General features: G+C 46.3%; 1 protein-coding gene across 1 annotated transcript in view; it reads right to left on the reverse strand.

The window, feature by feature from the left end:
• Positions 1–20,616, reverse strand: part of SCTR (secretin receptor) — a 590,525-nt gene that overhangs the window by 40,421 nt on the left and 529,488 nt on the right. The window contains exons 11-12 of the mRNA XM_069616610.1: positions 4,928–5,066; positions 352–393 (exon numbers count right to left, since the gene is read on the reverse strand). Coding sequence (XP_069472711.1) covers positions 352–393; positions 4,928–5,066 — 181 coding nt within the window. The remainder of the gene's footprint in view (positions 1–351; positions 394–4,927; positions 5,067–20,616) is intronic.

A 20,616-nucleotide genomic window follows, 5' to 3' on the forward strand; every position in this document is an offset into this window, starting at 1 on the left:
CCCAACAGTTGGGACTTTTGTGTAGGCATGGCAAAGGTACTTTTCAGGCACTACTGTAGAGGTATTAACTGGCTATTGGTAGTAGCAGGTGCAAAATGGTTCAGGTATGTGGGCATCTAATGGCAGTGTCTGTGAAATGCCTAATACGTATACACAAGCCAAAACGGTTGGCTTTGCCAATGCTTGTTTTTTAAATGCTGCCCAATCAGATGAGAATGACTCTCCTCATCCCGTAATCGCTCTGTGATTATATCTCTATTTCATTTTAGTGTCGAGTATTTCTGTTTTTCACTTTCATACAGTTGGACTTTTTCAGATGCAAGCTCGACAGGCCATCTATGGCCGACTTACCTCACCATTCAGAAAACAGTACAGCACTGCTACAACAAATCCCTAGAAAGAAAATAGCGTGATTTATAATTCTTCTTTCATGGATTTTACTACGTACATATTATTGAAATTAAAATGCTTTTCAAATAAAGAGTTGGTGCAAGCCCCATTACCAGTGCTACATTTGAATACAACCTGCAGTGTCTGGTTTAGAAACAATAATACGTTTGCCTCTAGGTGATGAGAAAAACTCAAGCAAATATCTCAGCTGTGCTACGTTTTTAAGACAAAGACCCGTGCTGTGGGACGTTAGCCGTGTTACATTCAAATCCCAGCAGTTTGACTCAGCCTCTCATCCTGCAGAGGTTCATTTGTTCCCACAAAACTATGCTGATTAGAGCTCTTGAAATCTCAGGACTGAGACAGTAAATCCTTGAAAAAATAAGATTGCTATTGAATGCATCTGGTAGGCCAACATAGTATAATCCCTATTGTACACAATGTGAAATGTAGTGTGCGCATTTGCTGCGTTAGAAATTCTCCCTCAATTATAAATGTTCGCTTGATAGCAACGAGTGGTTTCTAAGTACGAGATCGGGATTCGAATCTGTGTTGCGCAGCGTTGTTTTGCTTCCAAGACAAACGCTTTGCCCCTGAGCTATCTTCCTCCCCCAACTGATTCGAGAAGGGTCTTGCACCCGCAGGCCTAAAAAGGTGTGCATCTCCTGTCCAGTTTGACACTGACTTCTTGCTATTAATATGTTTCACGGTGTGTTTCATACATACCTCAGAGCCTTTCTGTCCAAAGGATTGGCTGCTTCTATCAGACTGGCTGGTTGGGGGCACGTGATGTTGGGATTGAGAGGCATAATTTAGCATGTGACCAGGTCTGGGCCACGCAGGCTTTGCCAGATAGGTGCATGTGACAGGGGAGCCCAATGCCTGTGAGTTAAGAGATCTTCTCCAATGTGCCACTATATCTGTGTGTACGTTGTGCGTGAGAGGGACCCACCTCCCTTTGTGTTCCTTGAAAGGATGAATCTCACCATTTACTAGGAATTTTAAGACAAGCCGATCACCACCTCCTCAACTATGCTGTGTCCTTCAACACATACATATCAGCTGTACACATCTGACATAGTAGCACACCAGCAGCGATTGATATGACCTTGCAACGATGAATACTTTTGCACAACTGAAAGAAATGAGGCTGCTGAACTGATAGGGGGCACTTTACTAACATAATTTTATAGGTACATTCAAGTTAAATCATTAACCTGTAGGGAGTGGGTGTCATTGAATGATCATGGGGCATTTATGAAGTTTCAACGAGTTGTAGGAAGATATTGCTGATAAATCAAGGCTGAAGTGATGCTTGCTTAAGACATTTTCATTACACCAGAAGCTCTAATTAACTCATTACTTCTCAGAAGACTGATTACAAATAACAATGGCAGCCCCAAAACAGCACAGTGTGCTGTGAAAAAAGACCCTTGTTGGGGTCGTCTGGGAGGGGCGTTACTACAAGTGGGCTGATAAAGGCATTTTCATGCAGAGGACAATCCCCAGGTGTGAACATAACCAAGCAACACCTGCAGGCTGTGTCTCACTTTTCAGGTCATCTCCCTTCCATCTCATCTTCGTTAGAGTTCCACTTAACAACAAAAACTAAAAGCACATTTTAGGAAGTGTGATTCCTAGACGTACGGGTTTCCCGTTTTAAATTGTAATTGTTCTCACCAGATGATCAGTTCAAAGAGTTTGGTTTCGCCAACGCAGCTTCTGTGTTCAGATCCATCATCTGAACTGGGTGAAATCCCCTCATATCAAATTGCAAGCTTCATTTTAAGTGCATACACAAAGCAGTTGCATGGCATAGGCAAAGTGTAGGTATTGGTTTGCTTGTGAAGACGTTTTCCTAATATGGACATAGATGGGCTCTGTAAGGCTTGTCCAAACATTCCTTTCAAATTGGACGTCATGTATCAGATCACCAGCAGCTGGACCAGTCCTCACCAATTTTTAGTTTTGACTCTTATGGCAAAACATTAGCACCTTTCATTAATAGGAAGGTAGAAGAGAGAAATTATCAACAGTTATTCCCTCAAGAACAGACCATTAGGAATTACATATACAAAATTTTATTAAGATACAAAAAGCTTTTAAAATTCTCATTAGATGAGACCACAATACATAATACTTCTTAAAAGAACTCTAAGACAACATATACAATTATATGTGACACAACAAATCTTCTATATCAGAAGTGAAGGTGTTGCAATACATCCGATATTTAAAACAGAACTATGTATGAAGGGATTAGTCCTTCTTTTGTGTTCTTCAGATCTCAATGAGGTCTCCAAATCAATTTCTCAGTCTTGGTTATTGTTCAAAAACATTAACTCAACATGTTTCAGTCCTCTCTATTATAAAGGGAATTTCATCAGGAGTATTCATATCCAGAAATAGAGTTGCAATCACTACAATCTCTTCTTCTTTAACTGAAGTGGTGTTCACAAATTATAAGGTACAACTGAATACATCAGTGCAGTTGGTCCCTTGTTCGGTTCAATGTCCAAATTTAGACTGGTTTCTCAGTTTCTGTGAGAACACTATTTTTTCTTTTTCATGGGAACCTGTAGCTAGACAGGTTTATAGAATCGGAACTATCCACTAGTCTCTGAATAGGAGTTGTGACGCATTCACTGATCCATCGGCGAACCCCCGTCCGGTGGCGCACAGACAGTGCGGTCCACTGGATGGTTTAATGGAACCTCTGTTCATCATTACTGCTGTGTCAGTGTGGAAACCTGATTTCTGTACCGCGTCCTAGCTTTTCGGTGCTGATCCAAAATATGGAGAGCAGTCGACCGCTGTTGTGTCTATGTGATGCATCACATCAGAGACTAGTGCATAGTTCCGATTCTATCAACCTGTCCAGCTACAGGGTCCCATGAAGAAGAAAAAATAGTGTTCCCCAGGAAACAGAGAAACCAGACTAAATTTGGACATTGAACCGAACAAGGGACCAACCGCACTGGTGTATTCAGTTATACCTTATAATTTGTGAACATTGCTTCAGTGAAAGAAGAGATTGTAGTGATTACAACTCTATTTCTGGACATGAATATTCCTGATGAAAGTCCCACAATAATAGAGAGGACTGAAACATGTCGAGTTAATGTTTCTGAACAATAACAAAGTCTGAGAAATTGATTTGGAGATCTCATCGAGATCTGAAGAACAAAAAAGAAGGACTAATCCTTTCACACATAAGTTCTGTTTTAAATATCGGATGTATTTCAACATCTTTCCTTCTAATATAGAAGATTTGTTGTGTCACATATAATTGTACATGTTGTCTTAGAGTTCTTTTAATAGGTATTATGTATTGTGGTCTCATCTAATGAGAATTTTAAAACCTTTTTGTATCTTAATAACATTTTGTATATGTAATTCCTAATGGTCTGTTCTTGAGGGAATAACTGTTGATAATTTCTCTCTTCTACCTTCCTATTAATGAAAGATTTCCTATCCCAAAACTAAGGTAGAGGATCACGCCTCTTTAGTGATAATTTGGGTTCTTCCAAGATTTAGAGTAGAACATTAGCACCACCTCCAGAGAAAAAGTCAATGCTATATGGAGAAAGGAGGCTGGCATATGATGAGGAATATGTAAACGCCAGTGATTCATTGGCCCTTCGGTGCTGTCATTCAATTCTTGCAAGGGTAAGCTTCCGAAGGCAGCTGTGTAGCAGGGGTTTATTATCTCACTCACGTTTCAGAAAGAATTTGATTTGTTGTGAGCTTTGTTGGGTTATCTAACAGCTTTGCTAAGCAATATATCAGTCTCTTACCGCTTATCTACGGCTATAGACTCCCATAAGAACTCAATGTCTTATTTTCCTTAATACGGCAGTGCGTTACTATTTATCACCAAGTGTAGCAGCGATCTTTGGACACGCTTTACAGCAGCTTGCACACAGATAGCACTTTAGCTCTGTTTCCTCATAGAAAAGCTGATTCCCCTCTAAGAGCAAACTGCTGCCATATGGAACTGTGATTTCTCTTGGTTTCAGGGCGGGGCACAGTGACGCAGCACACTTCATTGCGTTGGCAGGGCCTTCCTGTACCCTCCCCCGGTGCCTCGGTGTAGTCCCCCATGGCCCTGAGTTGATAGCTATTATCCAGTTTGTGTGGTGGGATCCGGGGGGCTGTTTCTCTGTACTCTACAGTGTATTAGGAGCAGAATAGAGAACAGGGTTATTGCCTTCTGCCAGCAGAGGCAAGCAGTATTTGGAGGAGGGGAAGCAGAGGACTTCTTGCACTCTAAGATGTTGGCATGGGTTAAAGGCTACTTTCCAGTTTGAACACTACCCTACATAGAAAGCATACATTGTCTACGGAGGATCGCTCAGGGGCAACGCGCTTGTCTTGCAGCAAGCCCACGCGGAGCAAGACAGGTTTGATCCCCGGGTCCGCGCTTATTAACCTCTGGGTATTAAGCGCGTTATAAATAACCAATTACAATTACATGACAATTCAAAATAAAAGAAATACAAAAGCCACAGGTTTCCATATGGTGTCATGTTCCTACCTGAAAAGATCCAAGTGCCAGTTCAAACAGGAGGCGTATTTCCACGGCCCTGCTGCTCACGTCTTCAGGAAAGAAAGCAAAAATGATATAGTGCACCCCAAAGAGAGGGATCAGCAGAAGAGTAGATCTCGCGAGTCTCCTGCAAAATAAACACAGAAATAGGTTTTTGCATAATATTCTGCAGAATGTTTATCTTTTCCTGATATTCCTTATTGGGGTCCTCCTGATGATCCTGAGTCCGTACCCCAAAGTGTAAGATGGCTCCATGTCATCCAACCCCCAGACAAAAATTCCGGATATTCAGAAATGCCTTAAAGAAATGTTTCTGAGCACGACCTGTACAATCTGGTCACAGGAAGAGTTCGTCCCATTTTAGTGTCAGTCTATCTGTTAAAGAATGTTCTTCAAACCCAGACGCCTAAAGTACCCTTATGACGTACACACATGTTCCAAATGGGATTCATATGTCTGCTTTCAAACCCGGTAGAATTGTGAGAACTGGCTGAGTACCGAAAGGGTTAATGAATGAATGGTTATTTGTTGCGTGCACACCAAAAAAATTAAATGACCCGCCATTTAAAGATTTTTTTATATTCACGTATTTATTAGAATTTTGCACAGAACATTAACAGTGTCAATTATTGCAACTTATTTACCATATAAAGGTACAGCAATGTACATGTGTGGTCAAATCAACTTAGAAGAGAATTCAAGTTATTAAAGACGAGGAGTTAAATAATTACATTTCCAGGAATTTTCCCCATATATCATCAAATAAGTTTCTTTTTTTGCACTTACACAGGATTAATCTTTCCATTTTTGACATTTGTTCTAGATCATTCAGCCAAAATGTTCGTCCACTGCCACACCAATGATGCAGCGTCTTCTCAGCATTGTCCCCCGTTACACCAATGCCTCCTGTCTTCTGGGCACTGCCACTGCTTATCAGGCTGCACAGTTGCCGTGATTTTCTGGGGCTTAGGTTTTTTATTTATTTTATTTGATCGTTAATAGCATAAACCTAGCTCAAGAGCAGTGGAGCACTTTACAACGTGCGTAGGCCAGCGCAGGGTATGAAGTTTGTGGACAGTAGCACAGTACTTTTGTTGGAAGGATGGAAAAACGTAGTCCTGTGCGAGGTATTGACCGCAGAGCTACGTTTTTAGTGTTTCGCGGAATTGGAGTAGGGTGGTGTAATATTGCACGTGCAGAGTATCCAATGATGGCAGAAGTCCAGTTGTGTGGATAGTGTCCTTTATTGGAAGATCCAGTGAGGTACAGGTAAGAAAGTACAGCTAAGCATGAGTAGGGCAGAGACACCGGGCAGCCACACCCGGGAGAGAAGTCAGCTGACTCTCACCAACTGACAGACACAGAACACTCCGGAAAGAACACTCAGGGAACATTCCAAGAGGCCATAGCGTAGGCAGGCACCCAAGGATCCATTCATTCACACATAGACAGGATATAACAGGTGGGGGCATTCCAAACCTGCAGTGGGATAGAGTTCGGGACGGTCGTGCTTGGCATGAGGAGGACTGTATATGGGTCTTCTCTTTACGGCCCTCCTTTAGACGAATTTTCTATGGGAGGCATGTGAGCCTCTATAGGTGTGTACTTTAGCCATCAGGTATGTTGGTGTGGCATTCATGACTGCTTTATAGATAATGCACACTTTTTTGTTAAATGAGTTTTTATTGGTATTTCAATTACAACTTGTAATCATACATAAGAAACGCCCTAACAAATCCCCCGTTATCCCCCACCCGGATCCCAAAGACCCATCGCTTCCCTCCCTGCAAACAGGGGCATACATGCATAATACCGCCCTTATAGTAAATTCAGAAGCTCCAGTCTTTGTGGGCATATAGGATAACATCCTTATGTAAGAGGTCCAACACTGGACCCCATTCCTGCCTCAACCATGCACATTCCCCCTGGATTGCATATGGGACCCATTCCAAAGCTACCAAGTCCCAAAGTTTCCATATCCAGTGTAGGGGAGGACTGGTCCAGGAGACCCCTCTCGCCTGCGTCTCTTCCCCAGGTGAGGGCTATGGCCCATTGGGTGTTCCCTCATGCCACCCGGGCCCAGGTGGTGGAGGGCTCACCCACTGGAGACATTGCCCACACGTATCGAATGCCCACATGTATTGATTACAACACAAGTTTAGCTAGGCCCAGAAACCATTCTTTGCCCGGTAAAGATGGCGTGAGCTCAGCGCACTGTAGCGCGGCCCCCACCCTTGGAGAACATCCCTGTTGCCGCAGCACCCTGGCAGATCCGCTGCGAGCACGTTCCCACGAACAAAACGGACATGAGCTAGCGCAATACGCTAACATTGTAACAGTTCACCTCCCGCAGTGTACTATCACTATCAGCATGACCCGGCCAGCAGGCCTGAGCAATGGGAAGAACGGCAAAATGGTCATCTGATGGCAGACAGTGTTTATATATATGTATATATTAATGTCAAGATCTCTTGCGAAGTATGCTTTCTTCCACAAAATCTCCTATATTACAAACGCCTGTAGAATGTATTAAAATGAGAAAGCATGCTCCCATGATATAAGCAATGGCGAGTTCACACCCTTGCAGGTGGATACTAATAATAATCGAACGCTCCAGGGATCTGTTTGTTGTGTATATCACTGGGCAGCCTACCCCCCATGGTTTTGCGCCATAACTAAAGCTAATGCTGCTAGAATACACGAGAAAGCGAATGCAACTATACTATGAACTCATGTAAAGGATGCGCGAGAATGCACTTATCATGTGTGTATGTCTAAGCCCCTTATGTGCCACCACCGTCACGTACAGTGGCGGGTCGTTTTCTATGTACTCCACCGACCCAACTACTACCTCATTTACTGCAAGTGTATATGCATGTGACTAAAATACTGTAGCTCCTAGAACATAATGTACAAATGTAGTGCTCGGACTGGGTATAATCGAGACACATCCAGCAAAGTTAAATGCATGTTTTAAAGTGATTTTGAATAAGTATTATAGAAAGTGTTCAAATGTTTGTGATGTCTTTACCTACATTCGGCAACACACGAGGGAGATACCTTTGTGAATGCGTACAAGGCCATTCCCCCTCCCACCCTACGAAGGCTGCCAAGACATGAGAACAGAGGCCCGCTCTGCGTTACCCCACCTCCCCCGACTAGACTGGAGCCACTTCAAAGGTTTGTAGCCCCCACTGCAGCACCCAAGGCCGCGGCCAGCCACCTGCATTATTTACAGCACAGCAGTAAACCTTTGTCTAAACTCAAGCGCCCCCTCGTAAACCCCACAACCCACCGGACTATCTCAGACTCATGGCCCTGTGCAATCAGGACACCCAACACTTTGACAACACTCAGCGAAACATCCACAACCACTTCTAACAAGACAGAAAGACCTGTACCACCCGCCCCAGTCCCCGAAGCTTAGCCCCTCGACCTATGGTCCCGGTCAACAGATCACGAGTAACCAGGCCTCGATATTTTACCTCCAGACCCCTCACAAGGTGCATTCCTCCTGTGTTGCATTAACCTATAAAAACAACCTATTGGAAGATTTACTAAAGAGAATAACACTGTAAATGACTGAATGACTGCGGTGTGCATGGCCGAGGGCAAGTAAGTCAGAAAAGGCATTCATCTCTGCCACAGGCAGCATTGGCACACCAACACCGCCCGGATGAACTCAAGCCGACCTGCCAGGCCCAGCCCAACCCACGAGGGTGACCAGTGACGTCCTTCAGCCAAGACCAACCACGCCGCAGCAGCACCTATAGTTAGTCGTCGCCACCCAATCCCAATGAGCTTGTGCCCCCTATAGTATGTAGGTTTTGATGACGTTTGTTGTAAATATATACGCCTGTCTTTGCTATTGTCAGACAGAGCGCTCTCGGAGTTTGCAGAGTTCTTTGCATGCCCAATTCTAATTGATAAACTCCCATTTACGCTCACCCGCACTCTGTCTTGGCCTTATTCCCATTTTGGGAGAGTCCTTCATTGCCTCTCATTGCGGGGAAGATCGTGCTGTTTGGGGACGCTTGCTTTCAGTGGTGACCCCGATAGCGTGATTTTTATTTCTTCCTAACTCCTTATAACCGTCCCCTTTTGGCACGAGAATCTCCGGTCGAAAAGGGATACGCACGGTGAGCCGGCTCCGGGAGGCTGCCCGCCAACGGCGACCGGTACACTAAGAAGTGCGCACTCAATAGAGAGGGGGTACGGGATCCCGGTTGAAAAATCCCCTTTGAGTACCGCTCGCCGGAGCCGGGGCTGACTGTTGAGCTGACGGCGACACTGCCTGGACGGACCCAGTTTCGGAGACTATCGGTTCAAGACGGGCACGTGAGTACTGAGTGCGAGCGATTTTAAAGGGAGCGGGGAGAGAAGTGTAGGACAGGAAACGAAGAGGGGGTACGCAGATCTACTAAGGATCATCTTAAATTTTCCTTGCTTTTTTTCTTTGCATATGGCCATTAGGACTAAGAGGTGAATAAGAGATAAAAGTGACGGGAACCTAGCTCCGAAAGGGGGTGGAAGGCGGCGCCGCATAGTGCTATCTTGACTAGTACTGGGAATATATGAAGAAGTGGAGTATAAAATAAAAGTGTTCAGCAAAAGGGGACACTGAGAGTACATTAGTGACCGCTATTACTTTTTTCCTTTCTTTTCTTTAAGGGTAGGGGGGAGAATAAAGAACTGTGATTAGCACAACCTTAGGGAGACAGTAAGAGAAAAAGAGTCCTATTAGAAGGGGGGAAAAGCAGGTTAATATCTATATATATATATATGCGCATCTAGATATTCAAATAAGACGAACAGGGACAGCCGGCTAGGGAGGAAAGGGAGGGCAGCTTGAATGGTGAATTGAGTGGTGCCAAGAGGTGTGTGCACCTCGTATGTGCTAGAAGAGATTTTGATGTTGTGAATGTATGAAGCGGTTATAAATGCATAATAGTTAAATGGTCATGATAAGTGTGGTCGGATAAAACCTTTTTCCCTTTTCAGATAACGTCAATATAGTGAAGTGAGTGAGTACCTTTTTGATTTCCAGGCTGACGTTGTCAAAATAAGGGATGGGTTGCTCTTGTATGTGCCCCCCAAAGAGAACAGAATAGACATTGTGTACGGCCAGTTCTGTATTGTGCAGTCAGGGAGGAGGGGAGCACAAAGGGAGCCAACATTGAACGCGAAGTAAAATATAAAGAATAACATTGATACTGCATTTACATTGTAGTTGCAAACACACGGAGACACACCAGCATTAGGAGGGCACAGAGATGGGGGCTGAAACACCCTTATCACATATTTGTAAGAATCTCCCAGGATACGCGGAGCGGATTAAAAAATATCACGACGAATGGGTGACCGAGCTCAAGGGGGAGGGGTTACCCCAGATTTGGCCTGAAGGAGGGTCATTTGATAAAAGTGTTCTGGATACGGTGGCCACATGCATTTTTCTAAAATACAAAGGAAAGCAGTTGCAAAATAGGAGGGAAGTATTAGATCTTTGGAGGTTATTTGAAGAGATACCACCGCCTAAAACACCAGCATTAAGTCCTGATCTCCCATCCACCACAGACAATCCACTACTGATACAGAAAGATGTCAAAGAAGTGCCAAGTGTAGCGCCACCAGTGGAGGTAATAAGTTTGTACCCGATATTAAAGAAGCCTGTGCCCGCAGAAGGGTACAGTGAGCCCACTTACATACCTCCCCCGAAAGATACTACACCCCACCGGCCCACGGCACCTCCGCCATATGAAAGCACGAGGGAGCGAGCCCAGGCAGGCACACAAAGGGTAGATATAGAGAAGCTCACAGATGATTTAGAGTCAAGACTGACGATAGCAAAGAATGAGCTCTCGAGGATAAAAGACATATGCGACCGAACAGCACTAGATGGAACTAGATCAGGGCGTACATCCGGAGCGCCAGGTGAAAATAGAAAGCCCGAAGAGGGGTGGAAAAAGGGCGAGATTCTGTTCAGAATTGAGGAAGAACCAACTCGAATAATAGAAGTAGGGCCCAGGGAGGGAGATGTTGTAAGCGAAGAAAGGCTTGGGGGAATTAGAGAGGAATTGCTGTGTGATATAAGGGATGAAGTAGAAGAAAGCGACAGGTTGAGCATGGCGATGGGAGGGGAAGCGAAGGAGAGGAAGGTACGTGTTCACTGAGAACCCTGGATGATGAGTAGACGGGGCGACTAAGGAACAGAGTGGGAAAAATGGCATCACTGGGAACATCAGCAGCCAAAACGGGTCCGGACGGCACGACAAAGGGAAGGCTACAGCTCCCGTTGATACACAGGGGAGGAGGGAGGCCTAACTATATCCCATGGGCGCAGATGGATAAAGCCAATTTATTAAAGCTACTGCCCCCGTTGTCAGGGGGGGCAAGTAAGTGGATATATGCATTTGAGAAACATACTGCCGGGGTACCCCTAGCCATAGGAGATGTAAAAAGTCTACTGGTATCAGCAGTGGGCGATCAGGCTGAAAGGGTATGGGTTAAGGCCGGTTTCCCGGGAGTAACGTTAGACTGTGACCGCCATGATGGGGCATCCTTTAACACAGTGCGTGCCAAGGTGTGGGATGCCTTACGCGAAACATTCCCAGACACACCGGACTTGCAGTCAGTGATGCAGTGTACAATGAATGACGGGGAGGAGGCTATGGATTACATTTTTCGGGTCCAAGAGATGTGGAGAGCAGAAACGGGCACGCCCTGGTATCAATCAACCTCTTTGTTTTATTTTATTATAAAGAGAGGGCTCCCAAAGGAAGTGCAGAAGGCGCTTGACAAGATAGCGGGTATTGAAGCAAAGGGATGGCCAGAAATTCAGAGTATAATAGTACACCATTGTAAACGAATCAAGGAGAGGGAGAAGGAGGTGGCGCAGAAAAGATTGGCAGACGAGGCGAAGTTAGTACAGTCAAAGTTAGTGAAGGTTGCAGCAGCAGTAGCTGCGCTCCCACACAGTAGAGAGGGAGATGATGAGGAGGAGGGGCTGATAGCACTCCAAGGAAGGGTGGCGACTAATTGGGCAGGAACAGCACAGCGGCAGTGGACTGAGCACGAGCAAGGTGGAAGCCCGCAGTGGCAAGAGTGGACCCCTCGAGGGGGACGAGGTGGGCACAGGGGACGGAGAGGAGGCGGACAGGGGTATGGGGGAATGGGAGGAAATGGATGGCAGGGTCCCAGGGGCCCCCAGGGGAGTTGCTGGAACTGTGGACGATGGGGACATTACTCCAGGGAGTGCAGGAGTAGACAAACCAATGGGTTCCAAGAGGAGGAGAATTATGGTCATCCACACCCGGGAAGCCCATATGGTCTCCCAATGGGACAGCAGCAACTAAGAAACCCCGGCCAGGGTACCACGGGCCAGCAACAGGGACACCAGTATAGGACACAGAACCACCCCCAAAACAATGACAGTATGCAATACACGCCAGGTAACCCTTTCGCGACAACAGCAAACGGGGCCCCCGCGCCAGCACCTTACAGCGGCATGTCGGTAGTTTCAGGGAATGTCTTTAGTGAGGGAGGGGCGACGAGATACCCCGCATAGGACAGCCCACAGAGAACACTTGCGTGTCCAGTTCTATCCACCACCTACAATGCAGCAGAGGAACCATTGGTAGGGGCGCAAATAGGAGACAAGCAGTTTATATTCATGGTTGATTCGGGAGCGGAGAAATCATGTATCAGAGAAGGCCGATTCCCGTTGTCTAACAGGAAGTTAGAGACGCAGGGGTTCTCTGGGGCTGTAGTTGAAGTTCCTTACACAGAAGCTTTGGATGTAACAGTGGGGGGTAAGACTGTGAAGGCACCCTTATTGTATTACGAACATTCCCCAATTAACTTGCTAGGGAGGGATCTCCTAAGTAAACTCAACATGACCATATCATTTACCGAGAGAGGGATAGTGTGTTCCACACCCGGGATATGCCCCTTGCGTGCAATGTTGGTAGTGCAAGCCTACACAACCACACAGGAAATACGAGGGCTGCCACAAAATGAGGAAATGTTTATCAAAGGGCTGAAGACACTGGCCCTCATAATTCCCGAGCTAAGAAGCATGGACTGGAGGATTCCGGCGGAGTTCCTCTTCCGCCCCATAGTATGTCCCAACACAGCACCAGGATCAGTGGTATCATTAGACTTGCACGCTGTACAAGTGTCAGCAAAGAGGATCGCTGTGATTGGAGTGGACGAGGAAGGGTGTGAGTGGCGCACAGTGCTGTGCACAAACGCCAACATCGCCCTACGAGGGGTAACAGATGAGGATCTCTTTTCAGACACGGAAGGGGATGGTGAGATTGTAATGGAAATAGCGATGCCCTGTGATATTTTAATACAAACAAGGGAGACCCCCGTCCAATTGATGACAGTGGTAGGAGCACCACCGTCGTTTTTTGATGACGACATGAGGCTCGTACCAAACAACTTATGGACAACAGGCCCCCATGATGTGGGACTGTTGCATGGAGTACAGCCTGTGGTAATAAAGCTAAAGCAAGGAGCAATTTTACCACGAGTTAAACAGTATCCTCTGTCTCGTGAAGCTGAAGAAGGGATAAAAGAGACAATAAATGCCCTACTGGCACAAGGGATAATAGTGCCTTCAAACTCCCCATGTAACACTTGTATTTATCCAATCAAAAAAGCAAAAGGGGGGTCTTGGAGGATGATACAGGTAAGCCCCCTCAATGATGTAATTCAGAAGGAGTTCCCTCTAGTCCCGAACCCCGCATCAATACTATGCAGCATCCCGAAAGAGGCATCACATTTCACAGTAGTGGATTTGAAAAACACATTTTTCTCTATACCCTTAGCTGAAGAGAGTAGATACCTTACTGCCTTCAAACTGGGGGGTAAAAGATATGAACATTGCAGATTACCACAAGGGTACTGCGAGAGCCCAAGCATCTTCAACCGCGTATTACATGAAGACCTAGGAAACCTATCAGTTGAGAGCACCATTATTCAGTACGTAGACGATTTACTAGTCTGCGCACGAAACGAAGAGACATGCAGAACAGATTCCATAACATTAATGACTTTGCTGGCCAACAAGGGGTACAAAGTGGACAAGGGAAAGCTACAATACTGTCTGACAGAGGTCCTGTACCTAGGACAGCTGATTTCAAGAGATGGGAAAAGAATGATACCAGACAGGGTAGAAGCCATAAGATCAGTAAGAGAACCCACAACAGTAAAAGACATGCAGAAATTTTTGGGAATGTGCAATTACTGCCGAGCATGGATATTAGATTATGCGGCATACACCAGGCCCCTATTACAAGCATTAAAGGTGGCCCAACAGGAGAACAGGAAGATGGAATGGACGGAAGAGATGAGTTCCTCTTTCCAGACATTAAAAGATTTGATTTCAAGCGCCCCAGTACTCGCAACCCTGATTATGGACGCGAGTTTTACCTATTCTCACACTGCAAGGAAACACTGATGACAGCAGTCCTGACACAAAAAACGTCCTTAGGACACAAGCCATTGGCTTACTATAGTGGTACTTTAGATGCCGTGATGCAGGGCCATTTCGCGTGCGAGCAATCACTCGCTGCAGCCGCATTCGCGATTGAAAAAAGTGCCACAATAGTAATGGGCTGCCCTGTGACATTGTTTGTGGAACATTCATTATTTGCAATACTCGAGAGATCAAAAAGCACACTGACCACACAGCGGGCGACCGCCTACGAGATTATATTGTCCAGTGCCAACATCCATATAGTGAGATGCAAGACAGTGAATCCCGCCACATTCATTACAGAAGCGTGCACACTGGAAGACATGCAGACCCACGATTGCGCAACCTACACAGGAGAAAGAGGGGAGGAGACAGTGGTGTGTGAGAACGCTCTAAGCGAGGGGGAAGTGTACTTTGTGGATGGGTCCGCATCAATTGACGTGGACACGGGAGAGAAACACGTTGGCATGGCAGTGGTGAGGTTAGAAGACGGTGAGTATGAAACACTGGTACAATACCGCCTCCCATCACATTACTCCGCACAGGCAGCAGAACTGATTGCGCTCATAGAAGCACTACATGTAGCAAAGGGTTGTGCAGTGACGATATACACGGACTCAGCTTACATGACAACGACAGTACATGGAGGACTGGCAAGATGGGGGCGTAGGGGATTTAGGCGGGCAGACGGAACACCAGTGCAGCATGCAGAATTGTTAAAAGAATTAATTGAGGCCCTGCAAAACCCTACAGCAGTAGCAATAGTAAAGTGCCAAGCACATACATCCAATACAGATGTTGTGTCTTTAGGGAACGCGGCAGCGGACGCTGCCGCCAAGGAGGCTTCCTATTTTCAGAAAAATGACACAGGTGAATACATGCTTAAGGACAAAACAAACGAAAAGCCCCCAGAGGGATATAATATAATGGGCCTCATTAGGACCCTGGCGGAGAGGGTATTACGCCAGCGTAGTGCATGGCGTACCTCTCCGCCATACTACGAGTTCCCGTAGCGCCATGGAGGTTTTCTCCGCCTGGTTTTACCAGCCGGAGAAAACCATGGCGCTACGGGACCTCGTTGTTAATTACGCCACCGTATTTTACGGTGGCGTAATTAACTCCTTCCCCACTCCCATTATACCCTATGGGGCAAAAATGGGAATGGGGAAGGGCAGAATGGGGATTGGGGATTTACCGCTCCGCCGAGGTCGGAATGGGGCGGTAAATCCGCCAACCCCCATGGCGCTATCGGCGGCTTTCCGCCATGCTTCGCGGTGCATTTAGCACCGCGAAATCCGCCTGGGTCGTAATGAGGCCCAATGCCCATACCACAAATAATAGAATTGCAGGAAGGAGCCAGTGCAGAGGAAAAACTATTGTGGACAAAGCGAGGGTGCAGCAAGTCAGGAACAGACCTGCTGTGGCGGCAAAATAACTCGGGGAAAGTGGTAATGCCAATACAGCTATTAGAAATTGCATTTCAACAGCTACACTTCCCTGCACATAACACCAAACAACACATCGCAGCAGAAATACAGGAAGAGTGGTTCGTGCCCTGTCTCCAGGAGCATGTGTCTCGATTGGCAATGGAATGTACAACATGCCAAATATACAATTCAGGGATGACATTACGCACTCTACGGGGAACAATTCCTAAACCCATTGGCCCATTCAAGGAACTGCATATAGATTACGCAGACATGGGGGAAAGGTGTAATGGCGCACGGTACATGATCGTGGTTGTGTGCCCATTCTCAAGGTGGGTGGAAGCAGGACCTTGCGCACGACCGGATGCCAAGAGCGCCGCCAAGTTCCTAGTAAGAGAAGTATTCCCACGTTGGGGAATTTGTGACGTGATTCGCTCGGACAACGGCACTCATTTTGTGAATGAGCTTTTTAAGGAAGTCACTACATTATTGGGAATAAAACATAAATTATGTTCGATTTATCATCCTCAAAGTAATGGCGTAGTGGAAAAGATGAACGGACTGTTGAAGGGCAGGCTATCAAAACTATGCTTCTCATTAAAGAAGAATTGGATTTACTGCCTACCGCTTGCGCTATTTGAGTTACGAAATCAGCCAAGCAAAGACCACCATTTGTCCCCGCACGAGATCGTGACTGGGAGACGGATGAACACAGCACACTCGCCACTGCGCGAACACTCAGACGCTCACAGAAGCGCCGCGATATTGGGAGATGAGTTCACAGATTATTTAAAGAAATTGACAAGGGCAGCGCGCGTGATATCAAAGCAACTCTCCCCACCCTTCACTAGAGAAGAGGGAAATGTAACAGGCGCTGTTACGGAGCCGGGGCAACAGCTACAGCTGATGCCAGGCGACTGGATTTATGTCAGAAGCTTTGTACGTCGGTGGAATGCACCACGATTCCATGGCCCATACGAAGTAATATTTTGTACGCCCACGGCAGTGAAGGTTAAGGGATTGAGGTACTGGGTGCACTTGACCGACGTACGGAAAGCATATAGCAACGTACAAGAGGAGGTAGATGGGGAGGCACAGACAACAGCAAACAATGCGACTGAGCAGAGTGACTGAATATGAACTTATGTGTATGTGCTGGTGCTAAACTTGAATAAGTGCACAACTGATAAAGATATTAACTTTTACCTGGTTGAGTGTATATACAAATATACATATATATGTGTGGTTAATGGAATGCCAAATTATAGCCTGTATACACCCTTGTCTGTGAATACCCCTCCCTGTCTCCCCACCCCTTTCCATTCCCCGTCACATGTATATTGGCACTGATGGTGCTAACAAAATGTTTACATGTATGCACTCAATGCACTTTTATATCTTAAAACAGGAGCTTCCATGGCATCTAACGGGCGGCCTGCAACGGATAGATTTACTAGAATTAGAGAGTGGTTAACTGTGAAATGTATATATTCGTATGAATGTGGGCTATCTGCGTGCATTATATTGTTTTTTACATTATTATTTGGTCTGGTTACATACTGGTTCATAGCGTTCATCTCTATCGAGATGAACGAGGGGGGAGGGAGCAACACAACTACTGGGACCAATACAACTGCCAGTGTCAATGCAACTACACGGGAAGGTGATTTTTTGATATGGGACGGGACTAAACTTGTGTGGGGCTACTATACTACGTCATCCACTGTTGTCATCTCGCAAGATGGAGGGCCAAAGGGTAAAAGGCAAAATAACACACTGTCCCCACCTGAGATATCTAATTACAATGCTCACAGCTTAAACGACCGAAACCCCTCTGCCATATCCTGGTTGTATAATACCCCCACCAGCCAACCTGCCCCCACGGCCATAGAGAATCAAAGAATGAGAGAAACACATGAAATATTATATGATGACTGGGTGAAGGGGGGCGGGAATGAGAAAGGGGGGTCTAGTTTGTCCCTTGCCCAGGGAATCGGGAAGTATATGAGGAATAAGAACAATAGACGGAAGAGGGAAGCAGGGAGGAGGAAGTATGATGAGTACTATGGGCTAGGTCTAGATAAGATGGAAGACCCACGACACCCCCACCAAACAAATAAGTGGTATGCAGACATGAGTGCCACAGCTAAACAAACAACAAACGAGAGCTGTTATGTTTGCTCCCTCATCCCTCACGCATCAGGTACACCCAAAGTACTGTTACCCAAAGAGTTGCCGATTATAGATGCCCAATGTCTCCTTCATCTCACGTTGTGCAGAATTAAGAACACCTTCCAGGCACATGAAGTGACTTTTCAAATGCTGCAGAACGAGAAAACGTGCTACCCAAAACCATCAGGGGTTGTATGTCTGAAAGAACCATTTTTTGCAATCGAAGGGACACTTTTTTCTGATAACAAGTGGAAAAATGAAGAAGTAATGTGTAAAGCTGAAGCACTGAGGGGTGTGGCACCGGAGAAATTGCAGTGGATAGAAGAAACGTGCACACCCGTATGGAAGGAACACATTTCAAAACTAACCTGGGTTACGCCCATCGAAAAGCCTTTCAAGTTGCAGAATGAAATAGACTATGAACTATGTTTCAAAGGAGAGGGGAGAACGTCCATGGGGACGAACAAGAAGTGCAACAGAACCCTCACTATCCCAGACCTAAGAAAAGGGACAGCGGCCCTTATGGACACGTATTGGGTATGTGGCAACCAGGCATACCTACACCTCCCCCCGTCGTGGAGTGGCAGCTGCTCAATGGCCACACTGCACTCAGCTCTAATGGTAATACCAGAAAGCCACATCGATGGGAGCCAAAGGACACAGGAGCGAATGAAGCAGAGTGTGGCCCAACCAACTTCAGAGTCACAAATCTATGTCCTGTCTTCTGGAAGCAAGGGAGAGGTGCTGACCCGTAACAGACGAGCATCAAACTATATATCAAAGGCATCATCAGAACTATTGGCTCAGATCCCAGACAAATATCGATTATTCAGCTCAGCAGAAACATTTTTTGCCTCGCTCGTATCAAGTGTCCAAGCAAGGGCTAACGCAAAATGGCTCCAGATAACCCGTTGGGAATTAATTCAGCTGGCAAACGACACTGAAGAAGGTTTTAACATAATAAAGGTCGAACTAAGAGCCTTGCGACTGATGACCATGCAGAACAGGTATGTCCTGGACCTGTTGACGGCGATGGACGGCGGTGTTTGCCGAAAAATAGGAAGTGCCTGCTGCACTTTCGTACCTTCTGAAGACGCAGAGAACGGCTCCCTGTCCCATGTGATCGAAGCAGTCCACAACCTAGGAGAAAAAATGAAGATGGAAGGCGGAGCAGAAGATAGTGCATGGTTCGATAACATCTTCTCCTGGGTCCCCTCATGGCTTGGAACAATGATGAAATTTTTGATGCCAGCTGTGGTGTTCCTCCTTTTGATTTTCTGCCTATGCCAGGTGGGTCTTCGAGTCTGTGCTAACGCAGTACCAAATGGTGCAATTATGATGGTGACAATGGGCAACTCACACGGTACAATAAAAACGATGCAAGAAGCACAAGTACAAACAGGGGTAGAGAACACACCCAGGTACCAACTGGTGCCCATGTACCACGACAAGGATATTGTAGATAAGCTGTGGCACACCACCATCAAAGAGTCCCGCATACTAGAATGGTACGAGGAAGTATGGGTAGATTTGGAAGGAGATGGTGGGTGCATATATCTCACGTGTACTCCAGACGAATACGCCAGGAGAGGTGAGAGCTTAAGGGGGGTGTGTAGAGCATGGATGCCTATCAAAGGAACTCCTGCATGGGATGAGGCGGTGATGGACGAAGCAGAATGTAGGAGGATAGAGGATTTAAAGAATTCGTTACTTAAGTAACGAAAGGGGGGAAATGTAGGGGAGGACTGGTCCAGGAGACCCCTCTCGCCTGCGTCTCTTCCCCAGGTGAGGGCTATGGCCCATTGGGTGTTCCCTCATGCCACCCGGGCCCAGGTGGTGGAGGGCTCACCCACTGGAGACATTGCCCACACGTATCGAATGCCCACATGTATTGATTACAACACAAGTTTAGCTAGGCCCAGAAACCATTCTTTGCCCGGTAAAGATGGCGTGAGCTCAGCGCACTGTAGCGCGGCCCCCACCCTTGGAGAACATCCCTGTTGCCGCAGCACCCTGGCAGATCCGCTGCGAGCACGTTCCCACGAACAAAACGGACATGAGCTAGCGCAATACGCTAACATTGTAACAGTTCACCTCCCGCAGTGTACTATCACTATCAGCATGACCCGGCCAGCAGGCCTGAGCAATGGGAAGAACGGCAAAATGGTCATCTGATGGCAGACAGTCTTTATATATATGTATATATTAATGTCAAGATCTCTTGCGAAGTATGCTTTCTTCCACAAAATCTCCTATATTACAAACGCCTGTAGAATGTATTAAAATGAGAAAGCATGCTCCCATGATATAAGCAATGGCGAGTTCACACCCTTGCAGGTGGATACTAATAATAATCGAACGCTCCAGGGATCTGTTTGTTGCGTATATCACTGGGCAGCCTACCCCCCATGGTTTTGCGCCATAACTAAAGCTAATGCTGCTAGAATACACGAGAAAGCGAATGCAACTATACTATGAACTCATGTAAAGGATGCGCGAGAATGCACTTATCATGTGTGTATGTCTAAGCCCCTTATGTGCCACCACCGTCACGTACAGTGGCGGGTCGTTTTCTATGTACTCCACCGACCCAACTA

The sequence above is a fragment of the Ambystoma mexicanum genome, chromosome 9 (genome assembly GCF_040938575.1).
Source record: "Ambystoma mexicanum isolate Mex_15411 chromosome 9, UKY_AmexF1_1, whole genome shotgun sequence".
In the NCBI taxonomy this organism is placed as follows: domain Eukaryota; kingdom Metazoa; phylum Chordata; class Amphibia; order Caudata; family Ambystomatidae; genus Ambystoma; species Ambystoma mexicanum.